General features: G+C 37.8%; 2 protein-coding genes across 2 annotated transcripts in view; one reads left to right on the forward strand and one right to left on the reverse strand.

Annotated features, from left to right (window-relative positions):
* Positions 1 to 27,173, reverse strand: part of LOC109684485 (immunoglobulin lambda-1 light chain-like) — a 524,269-nt gene that overhangs the window by 455,368 nt on the left and 41,728 nt on the right. The gene's annotated exons all lie outside the window — the stretch shown is intronic.
* Positions 17,444 to 21,373, forward strand: LOC109679647 (intron Large complex component GCFC2-like). The gene is given in 5 exon segments (XM_074061381.1): positions 17,444 to 17,528; positions 17,531 to 17,584; positions 17,587 to 18,342; positions 19,782 to 20,886; positions 20,888 to 21,373. Coding segments are annotated over 5 exon segments (2,253 nt in total). The 3' UTR covers positions 21,141 to 21,373.

Consider the following 27,173-nt stretch of genomic DNA (forward strand, 5'->3'; position numbering starts at 1 on the left):
AGGAGCCTATTAACCCCATATTTCACAGATTAAATGCGTGTCTGCATGTGGTGAATGGAATACCCATATATGACAAGTTGAATGCCAGCAATTTATTACTTAGAGGAAGATAAGTAGAAGAGAAACTTAGGACTCAGGGTTAACTGGTTTGTAAAACATTGAGAAAATCTGTTCTAAACATGTTAAATATTTTCATGCATTTGAACTCCACTGGAAGTACCTCACACATGTGGTTGGAATTTTAGGTTTAATAATAAACACTATGTGTGTCTAGGTGTATTCTTCCTTTGCTGGCCTGATGAACCCAGATTCAGACAAGGACTCTAATGATGTCACACATTCTGCTCATGTGTATCTGTGTGATTTCTAAAAACTCCATGTGCCTACTGACTATATGTGTCTAGAAAGGATCTCTCATAACTCCTCTTTAAGCACATGATTTAACAGTTGTCCTTTATTTAGGTTCTCTCCCATTGTCCTAAATAACAGGGAGATTATCTGCATCTTTTTATTATGAATATGCATCTCGTGCCTTGTCTGAAACTGTTTTACTCTGCCCACAAAGTTTCCAACTCTATCTACTAATTCCTTTCCAGTTGCTTATAAGCCAAATATTCACAGATTAAAGATAGTCTGCATATAGTGAATGGGCACTCATATATAACTAGTTGAATGTCACTAATTTTTTACTTAGAAAGAGGCAGAAAAGGAGAACTGAAACCTGGGTTTTGGGAAGAGCTGGTGCCCCCAAGATTGAGGAAATATGCTCACAGTGGGTTGAACTTATCATGTATATGAGGTTCCCAAGATATTCTCACACAGGTGGTAGGAATTTTTGCAGCAAGCATAAATCATATATATGGCTAAGTATATTCTTCCCTTCACTTCCATCTCCTATCCAAAGTCAAAGAACCACATAAAGAGACACAGAGCTCTTCATATGTACATATATCTGATTTCTGGTGTCTAGTTCTGAGAATCTCAGCCATATTTACACTTCTTCTGAACTTCGTGTCTTCAGCTCAGTATGAACCTCAAGGTCATATGGAGCTCCATCACCTCGTAGGTCAAAAAGTGTCTCAGAGGAAAATCTCTAGCAAGAGTGAACTCATCTGTGTGTATGCATGTGCATTTATGCACATGTGATTCTATATGTGCTCACAGGTTTCTCTTCTCTAAGTCAAATGAACTGGATCTACCTGCTTCTACTGTTTATATCTGAAGACAGTTGTTTCATATATTTGTTTCTGACTTGGAGTTCCTGCTGTGAGTGCTGAACTACTGTTATTTTTTGAATCAAGTCCACAATGGTAAATTGAAGTGATTGGATATAATTGTTTTGGACCTGCATACTATTACTGTTTTATGACAATAATGTAAGTTTTAGTTCATCACGATTCATACATGCAGTAGGTCTTACAGAAATGTGCTCTCATCAATGTCTATTAAGAATCATTTATGATTTTGCTCTGTAGATTTATTTTTTGTTTTCAATATATTGTGGAAGTTTGTGCATTATTTTCATATACATTTCATGCCTTTAAAAAATTATAGCATACATTATTTGTCAAAATGGTTTCATTGTGATGATGCCATACATTCAAACAGTACATTTATTTCTACTGGCCTGGAATTGACATTTGTACACTTGAGAGCATTACAAGGGTCTCACCACTTTTGCACATGTTTTTACAATTCATATTTCTTTCTGTTATTCACAAAGGACAGTGCCAATTGACATTCCTGGGTTCATGATTATTGAGAATGACTTTCTTTTTTGTGGTTCCTTTTTTGTTTTTGTTTTTTTATTGTTGTGATGGGTGAGGGTACATTTTGGCATTTACACAGGTTCTTACAATGTATCAAATATAACATTACCCATTTTTTGAGCAATCTTCATAAAATTCTTTTATTACTATTATTTATTTATTCACATGTGTGTACACTGTTTGGGTCATTTCTCCCCCCTGCCCCACTCCCCACCTTCTCTCTCCCTCTCCCCTCACTTCCAGCCAGAAACTTTTCTGCCCTTATCTCTAATTTTGTTGAACAGAAGACTTAAGCATAATAAGGAAGACAAAGCATTTTTGCTAGTTGAGTTATGGATAGCTATACAAAAGATTCCTAGTGTTACTTCCATGTACAAATATGCTACAACTCATGTTGACTCATCTCTAACTGATCTTTACACTGGTTACTGATCCCATTCTCATGTTAAACTCTGTCGCTTTAAGGTTTCTGTATTAGTTCTTTTGGAGTGGGGACATCAAATGCTTTTATGTTTTGGGTTTTCTACCCCTTTGCATATCTCCCATATGTGCTCTCCCCTTGTCATTCGATCCAAATCCAACCTCATTGCTGCATTTGCCTTAGATCTAAAGTCTGCACATGAGGTAAAACATACGATTTTTGTTCTTCTGAGCCTGGCTAACTTCTCTCAGAATGGTATTTTCCTGTTCCATCCATTTACCTGCAAAGGATAGGATTTCATTCTTCTTCGTGGCTGAGTAAAATTCCATTGTGTATAAATACCACATTTTCTTGATCCATTCATCAGTAGTTTTTGCATCTTGCTTGTTTCCATATCTTGGCTATTGTGCATAGCTCTGCGATAATCTTTCAATGGTTTTGACATAAACTTCTTTTTCAATTCAGTCATCATTGTATTAAAAATTTGATTTCTTTTTAAAGTTATAACAGCATTTGTTTGGGGAATAGATTCTGTCTTATTTTTTGGGTTGTTTATTTGTTTCTGTATAACTTTGGTTCCATCTATTTTATTTGTTTTGTTCATTTATTCACATGTGCTACATTGTTTGGGTCATTTCTCCACCCTGCCCCCTACACCTACCCTTCCTACCCAACCCCCTGTCCCCACTCAGTTCCAGACTGGTCATGTTCTGCCCTTATCACTGATTTGGTTGAAGAAAAGACATAAGAACAATAAGGAACACAGAGCGTTTTTGCTAGTTGAATTAAGGATAGCTATACAGAAAGAATCCTAACATTGCTTCCCTGTACCCATGTGTTACAACCTATGGTGATTCAACTCTAACCGGTCATTATATTGGTTCCTGATCCCCTGCTCATGATAACTGCTGTCTTTTTAAGGTTTCTGTATTAGTTCCTTTGGAGTGGGGATATCAGATGCTTTCATGTTTTGGGTTTTCTACCTATTCCTATATCTTCCGTATGTGCTCTCCCCTTTCCATGTGATCCAAGTCCAATCACATTGCTGCATTTGTCCTAGATCTAAAGTCCACATATGAGGAACATCATACAATTTTTGGTCTTCTGAGCCTCACTGACCTCGCTCAGAATGATGTCATCCAGTTCCATCCATTTACCTGCAAATGATAAGATTTCATTCTTCTTCATGGCTGAGTAAAATTCCATTATATACAAGTACCATATTTTCTTGATCCATTCATCAGTAGTGGGACATCTTGGTTGTTTCCATAACTTGGCTATTGTGAATACCACTGCAATAACCATTGGTGTGCAGGTGCCTGTGGAGTAACCTGTCTTTCATTCCTTTGGGCACCCTGTACTAGTATCAGCTTAAAATGGATCAAGGACATAAATATCAGACCTGAAACTCTGAAATTACTACAGGAAGGAGCAGGAATCACTCTGGAACAAATAGGTTTAGGCAAAGACTTCCTCGATAGAACCCCAGCAGCCCCACAACTAAGACAAAGGATGAATAAATGGGACTTTATAAAATTTAAAAGCTTCTGCACAACAAAAGAAATGGTCTCTAAACTGAAAAGACCACCCACAGAGTGGGAGAAAATATTTGCCAGGTAAACATCGGACAAGGGATTGATAACCAGAATATACAGGGAACTTAAGAAACTAAACTCTCCTAAAATCAATGAACCAATTAAGAAATGGGCAACTGAACTAAGCAGAACTTTTTCAAAACAAGAAGTTCAAATGGCCAAAAAACACAAGAAAAAATGCTCACCATCTCTGGCCATAAAGGAAATGCAAATAAAAACAATATTAAGATTCCACCTCACCCCTGTTAGAATAGCCATCATCAAAAACACCACAACAGGTGTTGGTGAGGATGTGGGGAAAAAGGAACCCTAATCCACTGCTGGTGGGAATCCAAGCTAGTGCAACCACTCTGGAACAAAAATTGGGGGACTGCTTAAAAATCTAAATGTAGACTTGCCATATGACCCATTTATTTTTTACAACATTTCCAGTTTCTTTATCTTCCTTGATATTTCCCTTTGAGAATTTGCTATTGTCATTGCCATCCCTTGAACTTGTCATCTTGGCTGTTTCAGGATATTATCATTTCTGAGTTGATCCTGTAAATCATGATTTTTGAATCAGTGGTTGCTGACATCTGTGCTCAATTATATTAGTAGTTAGCTAATTACTAGATAGTTCTTTAAATACATGGAAGCAACTATCAGATATTGCCAAAGATACTCAATGTGGATAGGGGAACATCAAATTTCCATCATTTTATGATATCCCATTTGCTATTACTTCATCCTCCCACAAATATTCAATTTCAGTCAGAGGAAGGAGATTAGACCCATCCTACTTCCAAATTTCACATGCATATGGATCCGAGCATGACAGTGCTCTTATCTATCCCAAGGACATGACAGAAGTCATCATCACCATTACCAATGCACTCTTGAACTCATCACAACTCAATTTTTCTTTGCTTGTTGTTTGTTAAACTAAGGGTGGAGGTCTTCAGACCAAATAAACCCTGAGTGAATTAAAAGTAAGGAAAATGGTCAGAATGAGGGTAATGCAAGATAAAGAAAGCACCAATAGGCATTATCTGTTGATGGGACTTGTAGGGATAATTCCAGAATTGCATTTTGTCTGCTCCAGTGAAATCTCTTTTCTGTGTTTGACAACCATAAAGTTTTTTTCCATCTGCTCATTTTCAATTCCATTGTAGCTATGTGAATAATGATGATAGACAAGTAAAAAGATCCACAAAACTTCAGATTTTAGGATTCTTCTTTATTATTATTATTATTTTGCTTTTCTGTTGGTTGGAAGCCATTGGTAAATAGTCAGTTATGAAATTTTTGGTTTAGAACATTTCACCAGTGTTCTCACTATGTGGTCTTCTATTGGTCTGAATACACTATTCCAGATGTGTTTTGACGAGCATTTCCTTTTGAAATTATTAAAACAATAATAATTGTGCCACCAGTGTGTCCATAATGGCTATTTCCTTTCTCTCCCTATAAGATGGTCCGTGGTTATTCACTGCTGTCTCACACCCTTAATTCATAGACCTTCAAAACATGTTATCATGTTCATAACTCACTTTTTCCCTATGTCCACGCCTTACATTCATTGTTTTTAATATCGTTATCTTTGACTATAGTTAGGTTAGTTTTCACTTTTTTCTTGTTATATTTAAATATATGTTTTATTGTTCAATTGTTGACCCAATTATTGCTATCAGCACTTTCACATCAGAACAAAAATAAAGGAGTAATCTAGTTTAGCATCAACTCTGGGAACGTAAATTAGCATGCTCTATGCTCTGAATATAATTCTTAGCTCTGTGGTGTTATATTGTTGTATTTTCAATATTTGGTAGCCATTAATTCTCTTTAATCCATTCGTATACTAGGTAAAACAGATATGTGCTCTCATCAACGTCTACTAAGAGCTATTTATCATTATGCTGTGGAGATTTATTTTTTGGTTTTTGATACATTTGGGGAAATTATCCATCATTTCTCAAATACATTTCAGGATTTTATTTATACTATTTTTATTAGACTACATCAATAGTCAAAGGAGTTTCATATGATATTGCAATAGACACATACACAATTTTCCCCAATAAGACTTAAGGAATTTCCAAATGAATATGTTCATACATTTCAGGGTCTTTACTGCATGTGTCTCTCTCATTTTAAACATTTTTTACTCATTTTTTTGTTCTTCACAATGAACAATACCAATTGACTTTCTATGGTTCAGTGATTATTCATTGTTTCTTTTTTAATATTAATCACTGGACAAGGCATTCTCCCTATATATTCCTTTAAGGTTTTTGTCATATTTTCTTTATCTATTTGGTCATGTGTGACTGATTTTATGTCTTTTTGATGTCATCACCAATGTGCACTTCTTTGAGAACAGTTTCTTTCAGTGATATTGGGGTGGTTTTCTGGTTATTTGTTTCTGTATTAATTTGTTTCCTTTGTTTTCTACCCAGCAATTTTAAGTTTCTTCATCTTCCTTAATATTCCTCTTTAAGAACTAAACTTTAAAATCCTTTCAGTGCAAATTTGTTGCTGTTGTCATTGTATTTACCCTTGTGCAGGTGATGCTGCATGTTTTATTTTTTTATCATTTTCTGAGGGAATAATATGATTCTTAATGTTTAAATTCTTTATTACTCTACTTCTGTGCTCAGTTATATCAATGGTTATCTAATTATTATAGATTAACTTAAACGGTGAAGAACATCCATTGCAAAGGACATAAATTGTGTGTTGGGGATAACTTCAAATCTACGTCATTTCATAATTTTCCATTGGCCATCCTTCATTCTAGCACAGACTGCATGTTGAAGCAGAGAAAGAAGATGAGAGTCTTCTTCCTTCCTACCTATGCACACACATGTGCCATGGCAAGGATATTGCAATGCTCACCCTCATCCTTAACAACACACTTTTTTTTTCTTTCATTTTTCTTTTATTATTCATATGTGCAACACTTTTGAACTTGCCACACCTCATTTTTCCTTGATTGTTGTTTGTTTTCTGTGATAATGGAACCGTCTGATGTTTTTTACCAACAGCTTTACAGTGGAGTTCATTAGATCAAATAAACCTTGATTCAATTAAAAGTAAGATGAATGATAAGACTATGCCATGATGTAAACAAAGCACGAAATATGGTACTATCTGTTGATGGAACTTGCAGAAAAAATTCCAAAAACAGCTCATTGTTTCTTTGGATTCTCTCTCTGTGTCTTTTAGTTAGTTGACTAAGGGATTGTCAATTATATTTATCTTTTCAAAGTGCCAATACTTTATTTAATTAATCTTATGTAGTGTTCTACTTGTACATTGTTCTTGAACTTCCTCCTCAATCGTCAAAATTTCTTTTTGTTAACTTTTTCTTGTGGTTGCTTTATTCTTGTTCTTCTAAGAACTTAAAGCGACTATAATGCAAATTTTTTCTACATCCTATAATTTATTTTATTCATGTAGGCCCTCATTACTATAAACTTACCTCTTAGAACTACATTTACAATAACCCAAGGGTTCCTTTTAGTTATGTCTTCATTTAATGCTTGGAATTTTTAAATAATCTCGATGATTTCATCAATGATCTACTGATTATCCAAATAATTTTTTCCAGTGACTCTAGGTTTGAATGAACAACAATACAGACATGAATGTAAAGGGACACTATTAGGAATATGGAATGGGGAGTGGGGAGGAAAAGGAGTACATGAAAGGATAGAGGTGATAGATGTGATAAAAAAAACATTATATGTATGCATGAAAATGTCATAATAAAGTCCCTTTGGTATAGTTTATGATACAAATATTGGGGGATGTCATTAATTTAAGTAATCCAGAATTTTAACGTTAAAATTAAAAACCATGATTAATTTTGAGGGTAAAAATCAAAAGAGACTGTCACTGTTCAAAGTTAGAAGCTGAGATTCTGATAAAACATCATACATACACTTTTGTAGAATTATAATCCTGATTTTAGGTGACTGCAATTATTGCACCTCTTTTGTTACTGTTGGAAAAAGTCTTATCAAATTACCTGTGTGTTTGCACAGATCCTGAATATATGTGTGGTAATGCTAAATAAAGAGGCAACTCATAGGAAAAGTGTTCTAAAGGAAAGATGAATAAAGTCTGGTTCTGTGGCTGTTGGCAACTTCCTCCCTCAGCCACATATGTTCTTGCTGGATGGGACCATGAATAAAGCGTCCATGGTAGCAGGGATAGTGATTTTTCATAGGATATTCCATGTCAATTTCTTCTCCTTTACATGACCTAACTGTAGCCTCTGTTCAACCCTCCTTAAGACAATGTGAGACACAAACACTGAGCTCCCACATTGAATCTGTTTCCTGTGGGAAATATCCAGGTCTGTAAGAGGCAGCTTGATGGCACTGCATATCTTCAATCATGGCAGTGTAGATCTTAGATCTTTCTGGAATAGATGTGTAATCCACATAGATAAGTAATTCTAGCAAAAATATCCAGAAACTTGTCCATGCCTCTACCACCATTCTGGTATTTCACCTGGAAATTCTGAGCCCATAGTCAATTTCACGGGCACTACTGAGCAGCAGTGAGTCCATGCTCTATCATTAATCTCTCCTCAGTTTGTGGTACATAACTTCAGTCACTGTCATACCTAGTGGAGTGACCAATGCATATGCAGGGATGGACACTGTCCTCCAGGATGCTACAAGTGTTCTGAATCACCTTCTAACTCATGATGTACTTTCTCCCATAACCAGAAGTGCAGGTCCAGGAATCAAAGTGTGGAAATAGGGAGATTCCACCCACCATTATCCACAGAGATCCACTCTAAAATTTATCTACCATTCTTTGTAAATTACAGATTTTTGGTCTAGTGCATTTGTGGCACTTCAAAAGAGGAAGGCTTTCCACTGGAGAGGCACCAATGTTTGACTTGAACTTGCTCTTTGTCCCCCCTTTAAATAGTGATGAGAAAGAATCAGCAAGCAAGATGGGAGTATTTGCTGGTGATTGATCTCACATATCAAGTTGCCACATAAACACACACATGAAAATTAATTCAACCCAATTGAGCAGGGCTATTATTTGAGCAGTACTTCCTGGAAGAAGGTTTTGGTTATCTCAACAGGCATGATTAGTAATGGCAGCAAACTACCTAAGATACATGTAATGGCAAAAAGAATATTAAAAATAATAGCAAGAAAATTAACAATTATAGTCACAGTAGTTAGGAATTTATTGGTAAAAAGTACATCTTTCTTATTTTACTATGCATGTGCTTACATGCATTTTAATGAAACACTTGTTTTTATCATCTGTATTATCCCAGTGGGATCAAACATAATATGTGTGCAAATAGTTAATTTTTAATCCTTATATTTTTATACAATATCAAAGAGGAAGAAAAATAGGGGGGTTAGAATATGAAAAATATCCTGTAGGGTAAAATGTATTATTTCCATCATGCATATCATTTTTGTACAGGATGTGGACAGCAGAACTGAAAATGATTCAATTCTGTACCTCTCTCCTGCAAGGTGCATGTACTGAATCACAGTGCAGATGTGTGTAACTGACCCCAATTCCTGTGTCCACCTTCTGTGGGTGTTACTCTCCAACTCTCTTGTAACACTGAATACCCAATACACCAGTCTCCTTTTCATTGTGGCCTAATCCATGCAGTATTTCAGATGCCAACATAAAGATTTATTGTGACAATGATGGATAAGGCCTTGGGGATAGATAAGGCCTGAAAGGAGAATCTAGGCCAAAGACATGGAATAAAATCACTGCTTTTTTTTCTCCCAGACTTCCAGAGAAACCTAAACGTTAGGAGGTGCAGTATTTCAGATACCAATATAAAGATGTTATGTGAGGATGACAGTAACATATCCCTCCATCTGTCTGTCCTTCAAGTCCAAATCACCTTCCTCTTATTTACTGAATGATAAAAAAACCAAACAAGCTGTCTTGAGAGTTCTAATTGACCCTGATTCAACACTGCAGAGCATCCCTGAGTGCTTAAAGAAAAATGCACTTGGGGGCCTCAGGTCTGAGTGAGTTGTGCAAGGCTTCCTCATAGCTTTGTATGACCCAAATGAGGAAAGGGTTTATGTCTCACTTCCCCATCTGCCTGAGTCACTGTGAGGAGAATCTTCACTCTATGCTGACAAACAGTAATAGTCAGCCTCATCCTCAGGCTCTGCTCTGCTGATGGCCAGAGTTGCTGTTGTCCCAGAGCTGGACCCAGAGAATCGGTCAGGAATCCCTGAATGCCTTTCACTATCTTTGTAAATCACCAGCACAGGAGTCTGGCCAGGCTTATCCTGATATCACTGTGCATATCTGTTTGGCAGTGCATGTCCAGAGCAGGTGATGATTGCTGTCTCTCCAAGAACCACTGATACTGAGGGAGGCTGAATCAGCTCATAGGAAGCCAGAGAACCTGCAAGAGAAGAAAGTAGACCAGTGGATGAGTATAACTACATATTCCCAGGTTACCACCCTCCCAATCAGTGCCTTCTTGGGGTTATGCTAAGAGGTAGGCCCAGCTCAGAGTCCTTTGAAAGCTGAGTCTGTCACAGTTCTAGGATGGTCACCTATGTAGAAAGTGAGGAAATGGATTAAGAGTGGAATCTTGGCCATGGTGTAGGGCTCTAGAACACGGCCTCCAGAGAATTCACAAAATAGCTCTGCTCCACCAATCTTCTCTTATTCCCTCTAAGGTTCTTTGGGCTGTGTTTGCTCAGTATTTATGCAAATTAACTCCTCCCCTGTGCCTCCACATTAGGGCTATTGAGGTATATTCTTCTGGATATGGGTATGCACTGCTGACAGAAAATCAGTGGGAGAGTCCTACAACTTCTCTGATCAGAAAATCTGCCATGGAATCCAAAGCTCCTCTCCACAGTCACCTCTAGTATTGAAACAAATACCACTACCTTACTGTCCAAAGCTGTGTCCTGCATCCTGCTCAGCAGAGCTGTTGACCTGCAGGGCTCTTTCCCTGGGTAGAACTGATGACCTAAACATGGTTCTTCAACTTACTCAACCAAAGATGAAACATGGACCTGGCTCTACTTCTGCTCTCTGGGAGCTCCAGTTAAATTTTTGTTTGTTCCTGGACTTTTATTAGAATATAAGACTGTGTCATTAGCATTTTGGAAAAATCATTTATTATATGACTTGTTTCCTGGTGAACAACAACCTGCTTTTGTGGCTTTCTCACCAACTCTAGGACAATTTACTAGGACTTAGTGTCTGTTCCTTTCTATATATACCTTTTCTCACACTAATGTTGAAAGAAGATTCGAGAATACATACTGTTTATCATTTTGGATGTAGTTATTTGTAATTTTGTTTAAAGTGTTAGGAACGAGCACACTAGTTCCTTGGATCTCTTTGAAGGTGTCATGGTTATGACATCAACAGGGCTGAGATCTGGTTGGTTGTCAGTCAGAAGTCCTTCCAGCCATAAGAGTCTTGTCACTCAACCAAGGATACTATGTGTCACATGTATGACTTGAGACATTTTAAGTAAGGTCACTAGCAGAGTCACTTCAAGGGAAGAGGACTGTTTACCCCCACCCTCACCCCACTCCTAGTGTAACTCTGCTTCCCCCTGCTGGCAGAAGAGTTCAGAACAGGAACTTCCCTGATTCTTAGGTGACTCCAAAGTTTGGTCACCTTAAAGGTTGTGGAGAAGAATTCAGCCTCACTCTGAACTAAGTATGGCCACCTGTACCTGTCCAGCACTGCACAGATAGGTGGAATCCAGTGGTGGACGTGGACATGTCCAAATCCTTTAAACATTTGTATTGTTTCTTTTTAAATAGCTTTAAGGTCATCTTTATACTTTTGTCTAAAATGTAACATTTAGAAAACCTGACATCCTTTGGGACCCAGGCTACTTTTATTTTAGGAACAATGACAGATGCACTCCATTTAATGACTCCCTAATCTAACATCTTATAATAATATCAATGTAGATACTTGACATCAACATAGTTTCTTTTTTAAAAAATTATTTTATTTTATTTTACTTTTTTGTTCATTTATTCACATGTGCATACATTGTTTGGGTCATATCTCCACCCTGTCCCCCTCCTCCACACTTTGCCCTCCCCCTCAGTTCCAGGCAGGTCCAATTCTGCCCTTACCACTGATTTTGTTGAAGAAAAGACATAGCTATTATAAGGAAGACAAAGCATTTTTGCTAGTTGAGTTATGGATAGCTATAGTGAGAGATTCCTAACATTGCTCTCATGTACCCATGTGTTATGAACCATGTTGATTCAGCTCTAACTGATCTTTACATTGGTTCCTGATCCCCTGCTCATGATAACCTGTCATTTTAAGGTTTCTGTATTAGTTCCTCTTGAGTGGGAACATCAAATGCTTTCATGTTTTGGGTTTTTACTATACCTATATCTCCTGTATGTGCTATCCCCTTATCTTGTGATCCAAATCCAACCACATTGCTGCATTTGCCCTAGATCTAAAGTCCGAATATGAGGGAGAAGATACTATTTTTGGTCTTCTGAGCCTGGCTGACCTGGCTCAGAATGATGTTCTCCAGTTCCATCCATTTACATGTGAGTGATAGGATTTCATTCTTCTACATGGCTGAGCAAAATTCCATTGTGTAGAAGTACCACATTCTCTTGATCCATTAGTCAGTATTGGAGCATCTTGGTTGTTTCCATATCTTGGCTATTGTGAATAGTGCTGCAAGAAACACATGTGTTCAGGTGCCTCTGGAGTAGCCTGTATTGCATTCCTTTGGGTATATCCCCAAGAGTGGGATTGCTGGATCATATGACAGGACTACATTTAGATTTTTAAGAAGTATCCAAAAAATTTTTTCCAGAGTGTTTGCACGAACTTGCATTCCCACCAGCAGTGGATTAGGGTTCCTTTTTCCCTATATCCTAGCCAACAACTGTTGTGGTGTTTTTGATGATGGCTATTCTAACAGGGGTGAGGTGGAATCTTAGTGTGGTTTTGATTTTCATTTCCTTTGTGGCCAGAGATGGTGAGCATTTTGTCATGTGTTTTTTGGCGATTTGAATTTCTTCTTTTGAATAAGTTCTGTTTAGTTCAGTTGCCCATTTCTTAATTGGTTCATTGATTTTAAGAGAGTTTAGTTTCTTAAGTCCCACGTATATTCTGGTTATCAGCTGTTTGTCTGATGTATAGCTGTAAAATATTTTCTCCGACTCTGTGGGTGATCTTTTCAGTTTAGAGAGCATTTCTTTTGTTGTGCAAAAGCTTTTAAATTTTATGAAGTCCCATTTATTCATCTTTTGTCTTAGTTGCTGGGCTGCTGGGCTTCTATTGAGGAAGTCTTTGCCTGTACCTATTTTTTCCAGAGTGTTTCCTGTTCTGCCTATAGTAACTTCAGAATTTCTGGTCTGATATTTAGGTCCTTGATCCATTTTGAGTTGATACTAATGCAGGGTGATAGACATGGATCTACTCTCAATTTCTTGCAGATGGGTAACCACTTTTCCCAGCAACATTTGTTGAAGAGGCTGTCTTTTCTCCACCATATATTTTTGGCACCTTTGTCAAAAATGAGGTGTGTATAGTTGCGTGGATTCATATCTTGGTCCTCTATTCTGTTCCACTGGTCTTCATGTCTGTTTTTGTACCAGTACCATGCTGTTTTTGTTGCTATTGCTTTGTAATATAGTTTGAAGTCATGTATTGTGATACCTCCAGCATTGTTCTTTTTGCTGAGTATTGCCTTGGCTATTCACAGTCTCTTGTGTTTACAAATGAACTTTAGAGTAGACTTTTCAATCTCTGTGATGAAAGTCATTGGGATTTTGATGGGAATTGCATTAAACATGTAGATTGCTTTCAGCAGTATAGCCATTTTTTATTATGTTGATTCTACAGATCCATGAGAACAGGAGTTCTTTCCATCTTCTGTAGTCCTCCTCAATCTCTTTCTTCAGGAGTTTGTAATTCTCCTTGTAGAGGTCATTCACATCTTTTGTTAAATTTACTTCTAGGTATTTAATTGTTTTGAGGCTACTTTAAATGAAATTGTTTCCATATATTCATTCTCAGTTTCTTCATTGTTAGTGTATAGAAAAGCTAATGATTTTTGTAAGTAGATTTTGTACCCTGCCACCTTACTGTAGATGTTTATGGTGTTTAAGAGTTTTTGGGTCTTTAAGGTATAGGATCATATCGTGTGCAAATAAGGATATTTTGACAGTTTCTTTACCTATTTGTATTCCTTTGATTTCTTCTTGCCTGATTGCTCTGGCTAGAAATTCCAGTACTAGGTTGAGTAGGAGTGGGGACAGTGGGCACCTTTGACTCATTTCTGATTTTAGGGGAAATGGTTTCAGTTTTTCACCATTAAGTATGATGTTGGCTGTCGGTTTGTCATATATAGCCTTTACTATTCCTAGTTTTCTTAGAGCTTTTATTATGATGGTGTTGGATCTTGTCAAGGGCTTTTTCTGCATCTATTGAGATGATCAGTGGCTTTTGTCTTTGCTTCTATTGATGTGCTGTATTACATTTATAGATTTGAGTATGTTGAAACACCCCTCATACCTGGGATGAAGCCAACGTGGTCATGGTGAATGATCTTTGTGATGTGTTTTTGGATTGGTTTGTCATTATTTTATTGAGGATTATTGCATTGGTATTCATTAAGGAAATTGGCCAGTAGTTCTTTTTGGAGGTGTCTTTGTCTGGTTTTGGGATGAGAGCAATATTGGCTTCATACAATGTGTAAGGCAGTTTTCCTTCCAGTTCTATTTCATGGAACAGTTTAAGGAGGGTTGGTATTAGTTCTTCTTTAAATGTCTGATAGAATTCAGCAGTGAATCTGTCAGGTCCTGGACTTTTCTTTTTTGGAGGCTCTTGATGGCAGCTTCAATTACTTTTTGTGTTATAGATCTATTCAAGTGATTAATATCCTCTTGGTTCAGTTTTGGGTGGTTGTAAATTTCTAGAAATCTGTCCATTTCTTCAAGATTTTCAAATTTGTTAGAGTCTAGGCTCTCAAAGTAATCTTTGATGATTTCCTGGATTTCCATGCTATTTGTTATCTCTCCTTTTGAATTTCTGATTTTACTGACTTGGGTTTTTTCTCTCCTCATTTTAGTCAGATTTGCCAGGGGTCTGTCAATATTATTTATTTTTTCAAAGAACCAGCTTTTTGTTTCATTGATTCTTTGTATTTTTACTTTTTTGTTCCTATTTCATGATTTAAGCCCTTATCTTAATTATTTCTTTCCTTTTGCTTGTTTTGGGATTTGCTTGTTCTTGTTTTTCTAGTAGTTTGAGCTGTAGTGTTAGGTCATTGATTTGAGATCTTTCTGTCCTTTTGACATATGCTGTCATGGCTATAAACTTTCTCTTAGGATTGCCTTTGCTGTGTATCATAGATTCCAGTAGCGAACTTGCTGTTGTTCCAGTGGTGAACCCAGAGAATTTGTCAGAAATCCCTGAAGGAAATTCACTATCTTCGTGTGTCACTAACAATGAAATGTGGCCAGTCTTCTTCTGACACCACTCTGCTTGTCTCTTTGTCAGTGCATCTCCAGAGCTGAGGAGAGTGCCTGTCTCCCCAAGGGCCACTGATGTTGAGGGAAACTGAATAAGCTGGTAGGAGGCCAGAGATCCTACAAGAGAGTAGAGTAAAGGGGTGGATGAGTATGATTATATATTCCCAGGTAACCACTTCATCAGTTTGTGCGATGTTAAGGTCATGCTTAGAGACAGGGCCAGCTCAGAGTCTTAAAAGAGCCATGCCTGGGACAGCGCAAGGATGATCGCCTGTGTAGAGAGTTAGGAGATAGATTATGAATGGGATCCTTTTCACGGTGGAGGGCTCTAGAGATGTGTCTCCAGTAATTCACAGCACATCTGTACTCCACCTGGCTTCACTTATTCCCACTCAGCTTCTTTTGGACATTAGTGTTCAGTATTTATGCAAATTTACCCTTCCCCTTTGGCTCGTCATTGAGGGTTATTGGGGAACAGTTTTCTAGCTATGGGTAAAAACTGGTAACTGAAGAGGTAGGATAGAGTCCTCATTGCCTCCAACTTCTTTGTTCAGAAAATAGCCATAGAATCCAAGGCTCCTGGGCATCCTCACATCTAGCTATTGAAACAAAATTAGCATCCAACTCCCCAAAGCTTGTCCTAGGTCCAGCTCAGCAGAGCGGTGAATCCTCCAATGACCTGGTCCTGGGACGAGCTGTTGAGGCAAGCATGGCACTTCAACTGACTCAGCTGAAGGTGAAACAGAGACAATCTCCTTGCTCTCCTTCTCTCTCTCAGAGAATGTAACGTTTTGGTTAAATCATGTATTATACACCATGTTTCTTGGTGAGCAACAACCTGTTATTTGTGTTTCCTCACAAAGTCTAGCCTCATTTCACACTGGGTGTTTGCTCCTTTCTATATGTCCCTCTTCCCATACTAAATTACTAACTGGATTGATAATACAGGTAGGTTTATCTTTTAAGATCAAGGTGTATGTGATTTTGTTAAAAGTGCCAGGAACCTGCCTTGCCTAACATACACCTATGTATATTAATGAACCTCCTACTATTGCCTCCCCCCTTTTGATTCATGTTTTTTAGGCAGTTAGTTACACTACTGCATGACTAACACATCCAACCGTATATATTATTTTAGATAGGTACTTAATTTTTGCCCAGACCAGCAAGTACCATGAACTTCCTAGTTTATGCCTCCTGCCTTAGCTGGGATGGCAGTTATGCACCACCATGCCCAGCTTTTTTCCAGCGATATGGCAGTCTCACAGACTTTTGTGCCTGGGCTGGAAATGCCATCCACCCAATTTCATCCTCTCATGTAGCTGGGATAAGTGTGCCTCACCATGCCTAGCTGTTGGTTCAGGTGGAGTGTCATGAATTTTTCTCAGGCTAAACTGAAACCACAATCTTCCCAATGTCAGCCTCCTGAGTAGCTAGGGTTACAGTTGTGAGCCATCAGTGCCTATCTTCTCATTTATGCCTTTTGGATTGATCTTTGTCATTTTGAGTAAGTTCCAAGTCTTTGGGTGCACCAGCCTCACTGAAGTCCTGGAATGAACAGAAGATACTTTTGGGGTCCAGAAGAGAAGTAGTACTTTCCGAGCCTGACTCCAAGGGATTGAGCCTGAGATTTGAGGTTCCAGTGCTCAGTGAGAGGTCACAGACACAGTATCAACCTACTGCAGATAACACTGCATTGACTCAACGCCCCTGTAGTCACATGGACCTGCTTTCTCTTAGCACCAAGACAGAAGGACAGCTGCAGACACAGACTGGACCTAACAAGAAAAGGAAAGGAAAAGTGCTCCTGAGCAGATCAATGCCTGTGGCTTAATTTATACTGACATGGTTACTGAACAGTAGGTTTGAGAAGACCCACGTGTCTGAATGGAGTATAGTCTGTGAATTGATATTAGTTGAGATCAAGCACCTCCTTCCAGCTCCATCACATCACTAAAGGAAAACTGTCCCAGGGAAACATGATCAGGGTGAAATGGTGATAGCAAAAGTCCAAATTAATGTTATACTTGAAGAAGAGAAAGACATTTTAATACTGTTTATCCTTGGAAAATGAAATCAGGCAGGGGGCAATGCCGAAGTTCTGGGTTGGCTGCGCAGAGAATGAAAGTGAATGCACGTGGGGCGGGGGGACCTTGAATCATGGCTCACAGGCCATGGAGGACTTTTCGGCAGCTCCAAGCTGACTCCAGTGTTAGCGATGGCTCGAGGGACCAGTCTGCCGAGTCCTGGGGCCAGCAGAGGTAGCGGGACGGCCTCACCATGCCCGGGGCCCTCGGGGCAGGCTTGGGTCTGGGCGAGTTCTCTGCATGTGGACGGTGGCTCGGGTGCCCCAGAATGCAGAATGGTTGATCTTCCAACAGATGAAGAGGATGAGACACATCACTCCTCAGAAAGTAAAGAGGATCAGACTTCATCCTCTGACAGCTCTAGCTCTCTGGAAGAAAAAGAATTTTCATCCATAGTTAAGATCCCTGATGCAGCTTTTGTTCAAGCAATCTGCAGAAAACGTGGATTGGTCAGGGCCCAAGATGACTATATTGCTTTGGATGTAAAACATACATCCACCACCAAGAATAGGAAGGGCAGCAGTGATGACGATGCTGAGGGTGATCCTGATGACTATGAAAAGTGAATACCGTTTGCCCCAAAGCTTCAAACACTTAGCCAAAGAATGGCTGAAGAAACAGCTAGCAGAAATGAAGAAACAAGTGAAGAGAGTCAGGAAGATGAAAATCAAGATATTTGGGAACAGCAGCAAATGAGGAGGAAAGCAGTTAAAAGCATAGAGGGAAAATTCATAGACCGTTCTCAAGCAGTGACGAAGTTTGATACATCCATTTCATTTCCACCACTACATTTAGAAATTATAAAGAAGCAATTAAATACAAGGTTAACATTACTACAGGATGCTCATTGCTCACTCCAGAGAGGATATGAAAAGTGCGTGCAAAATATCGAGAGCTCAACGAGTACAATCCAGAACCTGGAGAGTTCATCCAATCACGCTCTAAGTTACAAATTCTACAGGAGCATGAAAACTTATGTGGAAAATTTATTTTTTTATTTATTTATTTTTTTATACTTTAATAACTCACATTTATTCAAGGCTTCCAGTATCTTAGAATGTGGATCCAACATACTTAGAGCCACATAAACTTCTAAGAAACTTCAATTCTTCTCAAAAAAGCTTGGAAAAGAAGAAGATAAAACATAGTGAAAGAATACGTTTGTTTTCATTAGGAAATAACTTAATTGGAAATTCATTCTCATTAGTAAATGCATTAACATAATGAATTTTCTATTCACATGCAACAATAATTGTTTTCAGACAGAACAAAGAGGCCACACACAGATTCCTCTTCACTTCACATTTGCATTGAAACTAGAGGTGTGGTTAGGAAATAATTTCTATACTTCTAGGTTAATGACGAAGTTGTTCACTGTGTTCAGCAAGTGTTAAGTTTTATTTATTATTTTTTTGCAGATGGGGAGGCATTGGTCAAACGGTACAAATTTCAGTTATACAAGATAAATCTGTTTGGAGATCTATTGTACAACATAGGTACTGCGATTAATAATACTGTGTTTTATACTTAAAATTTTGTCAAGAGGGTAGATCTTAGGTTAAGTGCTCTTATGAGAAAAGAAAATAAACCACAAAACAAACAAACAACAACAAAACCAAGCAAAGGTGGAGGAAACTTTTGTAGGTGATGGATAGTGAGTGACGTTGATCATGAAGATGATTTCATGGGTGTACACTTATCTCCAAGTTGTATGTATTAAATGTCCACAGCCTCTTACATGTTAATCATGCTTCAATAAGGTAAAAGTGCAGTTAAATAAAAAGGGATTAAAGTCATCTTGCTTTTACTCTAATTTACAATCTGTTCTCTTTCTACCTTTCAAGACTCAAAACCCCTGAAAAAATTATTCCTCAATAAATCATAGAATGTGCCTCCATCATATCCTCATAATGATAGTGCACTGACAACCTTAAGAACCCACGTAAGCTCTTGAGTTTTGCCAACCTGAGCTAGAACTCCATCTTCACCACTCATTAGCTGAGTGATCTTGGGTGCACTGTTAATCTGCTTTCTACTCTATACACTAAGGTTGTTTTAAAGACTATTGCAGATATTCAAAGTCTATTAGTATACTGTATTACATGTTATTTATCATAAGAAACAGCATATGTTCTGATTTGGATATGAAGTGTTCCCCATCAAAGGCTCAGGTATTGAGAGTTTGGACCTCAATGGATAGATCCAATCACTGAGAGGTGATAAGATCATGAGTGCTCTGGCTTAATTAGTGGATTAATACACTGATGGATTCCTAATTTGATGGCAGTATTGGAAGGTAGTAGAAACTAGGAGGTAGACCTGGTTAGAGGAAGTAGGTCACTGGAGCATGGCTTTGAAAGGAGTATGTTGTTCCAACCTTTTTCTTTGTCTCTCTATGCTTCTTGTTTGCCATTATGTGGAAAATTTAATAGACTGTCTTAATGAAAAGATTTCCACTATCCAGGAAATAGAATCATCCATGCACGCACTCCTTTTAAAACAAGCTGTGACCTTTATGAAACGCAGGCAAGACGAATTAAAACATGAATCAACGTATTTACAGCAGTTATCACGTAAAGCTGAGATCTCAACAAATGGAAGCTTGGCTGTAGATGAAAAAGCTCAAAGAATTTTGGAAGAGATTGAATCTCAAAGGTCACAAAGAAGACAAGCAAGGTCACTCTCTGGGAATCATAACCATGAAGAAGGGACATCCAGTGATGATGAGCTGTCTTCTCTGGAGATGACTGATTTCCAAAAAAGCCAAGGTGATATTTTACAAGATTGTAAGAAAGTTTTTGAAGATGTGCATGATGATTTTTGTAACATCCAGAATATTTTATTGAAGTTTCAGCAATGGTGAGAAACGTTTCCCGATTCTTATTCTGAAGCTTTTGTTGGTTTATGTATACCAAAGCTTTTAAATCCACTAATAAGAGTTCAGTTGCTTTCTTGTAATCCTCTTAAGTTGGATTCCGTAGGCTTAAAACAGATGCCATGGTTCACATCTATAGAAGAATTTATGGATAGCAGTGTGGAAGATACAAAGAAGGACAGTAGTCCTGATGAAAAAATTTTGTCTGCTGTCATCAACAAAACAATTATTCCTCAACTTACAGATTTTGTTGAATTCATTTGGGATCCATTGTCAACCTTACAGACAACAAGTTTAATAACACACTGCAGAGTGGTCCTTAAAGAGCATTTCACTTGTGAAAATGAAGTTAGTAAAAGCAAGCAGGATTTACTTAAATCCATTGTTTCAAGAATTAAGAAGGCAATAGAAGATGATGTTTTTATTCCACTATATCCAAAAAGTGCTGTAGAAGACAAAACATCATCACATTCAAAGTTCCAAGAAAGGCGGTTCTGGTCAGCTCTAAAGCTCTTCCGAAATACTGTTCTTTGGAATGGACTCCTCCCAGATGACACCTTGCGAGAGCTAGGACTAGAGAAGCTGCTAAATCGCTACCTTATTATAGCTCTTCTTAATGCCGTACCTGGACCAGATGTTGTTAAAGTGCTGCCAGGTGGCAACGTGTCTACCAGAAAACTGGTTTGAAAATTCTATGAGGACATCTATTCCCCAGCTAGAAAACTTCATTCAGTTTTTATTACAGTCTGCACATAAATTATCTAGAAGTGAATTCAGGAATGAAGTAAAAAAAATCATTCTCATTCTGATGAAAATAAAAGCTGTGAATCAAGCAGAATCCCTCATAGAAGAATATCACCTAAACCATCTTAAATCACTAATTGAAGAACTTTAAATAAACTCTATAGGAAATCTTTAAATAAGATTTAATACAGTCGCACTCGGTTCCTTTGCTTGGAAAGTCAGTGCCTCTTTATTCCCTGTAATGGAGGGTAGGATTTGCAAAAGAGCAGGATTCCTTCCCTCCCTTTTCTCCACACCCTTTTTCTCCTGGTATCATGAAAAGATGACCTTTCAGATGCTGTGCTGTTTGAAGGAATTAAATGCTCAGGAGCAGTAAGAGTTCAACATGTTTTCCTTTGGTTCTTTCTACTTCTGCTCAGTTTAAGAGGGGAGTTGGAGAAATGTGGCATAGAGCTATGTTGGCTTAGGTGAGCATGCTAGTAAGTCTTCTGTCTGGAACCATAAAACTCTCTTAAAGTTGTGCTTACTTTTACTACCTCTGTTTATACATAACAAGGAAATTCTAATGAGAATGAATTGTTAAGCAGTAAATGATTATGGCATTTTAAGGATTTCATAACTGGTAATCAAATTGTTCTTCAGAAATCTGTACTATTTGTCCTACCAACGCAAGTGTAAAAGTACCAGTAAGTCCTTGCCAACAGTAGTATCATTTTATAATTCATTGCAAATACAATGGGTGAAAACAGTCTTGATTATTTTATTTAGATTACTAGAGAGTGAAGGTGTGTTGGTTTTGACCATTTGCATTTCTTACAGAAATACCCTTTTTTTTTCCTGATGGGATTGTAAGACGACCTATGTGGCAAATTTGCCAATAAAAAAAAATGTGTAAGATAGTTTTTGGTGTATTAAGTCATTACGTGTTGCAAATTACTGCTTTTCTTATCTTTTGTATGTTGGTGGATTAAGAAGGAAATACTGAACATGATTCATTTTCAGATAAAATATTTGATTAATGAAGTCTGAGGCTAGATAATATGAAAGAAATTAAGAAAATTTTTCAAAATGATACTTTATTTTATAAATATGTTAGTTTTATAAAAATGTTAGTTTATTTTCTTAAGTCTATTTGTTAAGCAATTCAAGGGCAATCCTAAATATATATATATATTGCAAATTCTCCAAAAGACAATTGGGAAAAATTATTAAAGTGTAGGATTTGAATATGTGGCCAACTTTTATATCACATCTACTTTTCAGATTACATATAAATAATTTAACAGGTATGTTATTTCCACTTCTGGGAAGACTTGTGATTCACTGTTTGAAGGATTTTTTTAAAAGTTTATATTAGTTACACAAACTGTACAGTACATCCAGAAATTCAGACCATTGCTGGAAAGCATGAAGCATTCTCACATAGCTCCCATCTCAGCCATAGCTGTTTTCATTGTGAGGTTATCTTTTCAGACATTTTCTCTGTATACAAAAATGTGTGCGTGTGTGTGTATACATAAAGTTTTGACTTTTTAAATAAGTAGCAGACACATTATTGCATGTGAGATTTGTATTTTTTTACTATTAAAAGATTATCCTCTGACTTGTAAAAAAAAAAAAGAAAATCAAATCAGGATAACAGCAAAAATTATCCCTGAGCTAGACTTGGGTACAGCCATGGGCGATAGGAACTGCTTCAGATTCAGAGAACAGATGGGAGATGTTTGTCTTGATTCTGTGTTGAATTGAGTGCTGTATCAGTATTAGAGCTTCCATAAAATGGACTGCACCAACCATCTGTCACATCCTCAGAATGCAGCAGCTCGGAGACATGCAAAACTCATGAAATGGCTGATGAACATTTTGATTCAGAGGTCTTTCATTGAGCCTAATTAGTAGCTCAGGAGAGACCAAAAGGGATTCCTTATTACACCAGTGAACACAGAAAAATTGCAGGTGAGTTTGGCTGATGATCCAGGAGAAGCAGAGAGGGAGAGAAGCTGAATCAGCACAGGTTGGGAGATAAACCTTACAAACACAAACACACATAGATAAACACAAACACACATAGATAAATGACTAGGAACCAGGGTAAAGTCTTCTGAGCCAGAAAATACAAAATCAGACAATGGGTCAACCTGTGTTTCTTAGACATAAACATACCTGTGTAGTGACAGGATCAAGATGAAGATAGGAGTCCAGGCCATAGTGGACACAGCACCATGCTCCCTATATTTGGCTAAGCTAACACAGTCCTCATTTATTTCATTCACTGAAAGAAGAGTGATCCTGCATGGAACTGCATTTCCATTTTGACTGCCTTAGCCTTCCCTGAGCACAGGTATAGAGCTCAGTGCAAGTGCAGGCCGAGGGAGAGGATTTGTTGTCTCTGTTAAAAGAAGACTGAGAGGAAGTATCTGCTGAGAAACATCTAAGATCCTTGCTCAAGGCACTCTAGCATTTGTCTCCTTCATTGAGCACAGGACTAGCCCTTATGCCAAGAAGTCTTAGAATGAATGGTACATACTGAGCAGCTTTGCAAGGACCAAAGCACCGTCCTACAGAACACCCTGCTGGTCAGTACACACAACTCCCTATGGAACAGAGACCTGAGAGGCCAGCTGCTTCCTGAAACTCACCAAGTCCCCGCCTCTCTTCACTAACCCAGGGACTGGTTCTAATGCAATGTATTCCATTTTCACAATTACTATATTTATTCACTCCCAGAATCAGTACCCCTGTGAAGAGCATTTGCAAATGGATATATATGTGACAAGATATAATTTAGTTTACCTGAAAATTATGCTGTAAAAATCACATCACTTATGAATATAAGTGCAATGTGCACATATTTAAATGTTCCATCTATTTTAAATTAGCCAGAAGATTCAACTATCTCCATTAAATGAGTGATGTTTTCATATTCCAGGATTTAGCTAACTTATTTGTTTTAATATTTGATAAAGTGCAGTCAGTCCAGACCAATCAAACTTTTGTGGCTATAGAACTCATCACAAGCCATGTTGTGTAAGAATCAAGTCCAAAGCGTCACATACATTCTTGCCTCCACCAACCACTTCATTTAGGGTAGAAGTATCTTTTCTGTAGATATCAACCCAAAACTCTGCTCATTCTTTTCTCACTGTTTATTACACTAAAATTACATGTGGACTTCCTTTGGGCTTAAAATTGTAATGTCCTGTACCATACTGCAGATTTTGGTCTCCATGTTTAGAGTATTCATGATGCTTATCTTACATTCCATAGTTAATTTGAATTATATTTAATGGTGTTAGACATCCCCAGAATTATCCAGTGCATTTGATATCCTGAATGCTCAGAATGGACCCACCACCATCCTGCTACTGGGGTTTCTTAAACTCAGAATGGGGAGGTTCAGTGTCTTCTTCTCCATTTTCTTCACTTTGACTCCAATCTATACTACTGGCCACATTCCCCAGGGTACTTATCCATGTTCCTTTCCCATTCTCTAGATCATAAAGTCAAGTTTCATATTTTCTATCTCCCCCTGAAACAACTCAGAAGCTTAAATTCAAAATAAACAGAAATAATCAGCAATCATGAGCTTTGCTGCAGATGGACTCTTCTCTGTGAGATGGTGATTCATGTGAATATTCGTTCTAAAATCACATGGAGAATTTTTCATTTGCAACAGCTTAAATTCTGGCCTGTGAATGTATAGCAGAGAAAAAAATATTTCACAAGAACCTTAATCCTTGTGAGGACACACCTACTGACAGTCACAAAGACCACATCACTCTCGGCCTCTGAAATTCTTGCCTGCTGAGGATCCTCCCTTCCCCTGGGACATCAACACTAATTGTTTCCCTTTTCAGCTCACATCCTCCCCTCAGATTCTGCACCTCATTATTTCTGTCCTGGTTCCTTAACAGCAGGTTCTTATCAAGGGGTTATAGTGACTTTATAAAAAATTGGCTAATAAATCAATAAATTTCGATTCTAATTAATAATTTCTAGGTGGTGCCTCGTGGCTCACGCTTGTAATCCTAGCCATACTGGGAGACAGAGACCACAAGGATCACAGTTCTAAGCCAGTCCAGGGAAAGAGCTGTGGTTTTTGATCTCATAAACATGACACTGAACTCTTTTCCTTCGTGAAATTTCTTTTTTGTGGAAAACTAAAACTAAGAAGACCTTGTATTCTCCATGTTTTGGCACTAGAAGGGTGAAAGGTGTCATTTATGAGCCATTGTGGAGTCCCAAAGCTGGAAAGGAGGCCCTGGAATATGGGAGCCACCTCTGGTAATTCAATGACTGAATGAGAAACTTCACAAGAGGTTGTCTTCTGGGTTTGAATGAAATTAGGATCATACATCAAAGGAATTATATTCAGAATTAAGCTCTACTGTGAATACATTCACTGAAGGATAATTCTCAAATATTTACAATTATGTCTGATACAAAAGGAAAGAAATTTAGTATGGAGAACAGTTTTACAATTGTAAAAATTAATGTATTTTCACATCAACAAAATAACTAGCAGATGCCAGCACCTAAGATGACCAAGTTTCTCCCCACTTCCCCTTCATCCTGCAAAACTGTAAAAACAGCATTGTGCCAAGTCATACAGTAAAATTCAGCCTCATCCTCAGGTTGAATCTGCTAGTTGTGCAGAATCCCAGCATTGGCTAAGGTGTCTTTGGACCCAAAGATGCTTCTGGGGACTCCAGAGCCACGTCTGGGGACTCCAGAGCCCTGATGCTTATTTGAGTGGAAGAGTAGAGTAAGAGACACCTGGGAGGTCTTTGTGGCTTCTATTGGTATACAGATGCCATAGCTTCCAATAATGAAGCCACTTCTCAGGATGCATGTAAGTCTAGTAGATGCTACTGGAAATTCAGAGATGGAGGCTTGCTGAGTCGGCAAAAGTAGGACACTAAACCTAAATGTGCAGAGATAAATTTGAGATGAAGTAGTCACCAGAGTAAAATTTCCACTTACTCAACTTCAACCCATGGCTTATGAGCCTTAACATTTGATGCAGACTAAATTGAAAGGTGCTCCCTAAAGACTGTCTTTATACGGTCAATGACAAAGAGGGAAGAGGAGGAGAGGAGTCCAGGCCATGGTAGACGCAGCACCCTCATCATCAAATGAGACTTGGCTGCCTCTGGACATATTTTCTTTCCCACCCTCTGCAGAGGAGGGGATATTCTTGCAAATGTGTTTTCATCAGACTGCTGCAGCTTCTCTCTGAGCTTGGTGCTAGAGTTCAGCTCACTCTGCAGAGACAGGAGGTTGAAATTTGCATTCTCCAGTGGAAGTCCTGGGAAAAAACACATGCTGTGGCAAGGATGAAAAGAGAGAGGCCTCAGATGTGTATTACCTGTTAGGGGGTACAGGGCCCAGCAACAGTGTAATATAGTCTACAAAACAGTCTATTGAACATCTGTTTAGGACCTATTTTTCAGTCAAGAGCACCTCCATATTGTTACAGGAAAAAGACGTCACCTGATAACCCAGCTGGTTTCTGCTACTATGTCATTCTATTGGGTAACACACCCCTGATCAAATTCCCAAGTAATAAGATTTTGACAGCTTGTATATAATTTCCTTAATTTCTACTTCCCTGTCTATAGTATATGTTAAAACATATATAGATAATCACTTAAAATCTCATCAGCCCAAAAGAATGGTTGCAAAAAACCCATTAATAATCATTTTATAATATGCATATATTTACCCACAATTCATTTTGTGAAATAATGAATGGATTCCAAGTCTTGCACATAAATTTATGTTTTCTTCTATCTCTAGTCTCTATTTTTATCTAATTGATTTGTACTAATTGATAAAGAAAGGTTTGCCACAAAGTATATAGTGTAGTTCAGATTGGTACATACATTTTTGATATTTATTTCTTTCCTTCTTCTTCTTCTCTCAGAGGACAATAGTCTCTGTTGTTGACCCTGAGCTCACAAGTCATTTTTTATCAAGTTTTTCCATTTATGACAGTTGTGAGATTGTTAGGTGAGCAATTGAATATTAGAATCTGTATGATTACATGACACATTTTGAACTCTGCATTTAACATTTTGTTGGTGAATAATCACTTAACTTCTAATTAATTTGAATAATCAGATATGTATAGAATTTCCCCTACCTTGCAGAACATTTACTCATGGAGGCTGGCTTCATTGCT

The sequence above is a fragment of the Castor canadensis genome, chromosome 18 (assembly GCF_047511655.1).
Source record: "Castor canadensis chromosome 18, mCasCan1.hap1v2, whole genome shotgun sequence".
In the NCBI taxonomy this organism is placed as follows: domain Eukaryota; kingdom Metazoa; phylum Chordata; class Mammalia; order Rodentia; family Castoridae; genus Castor; species Castor canadensis.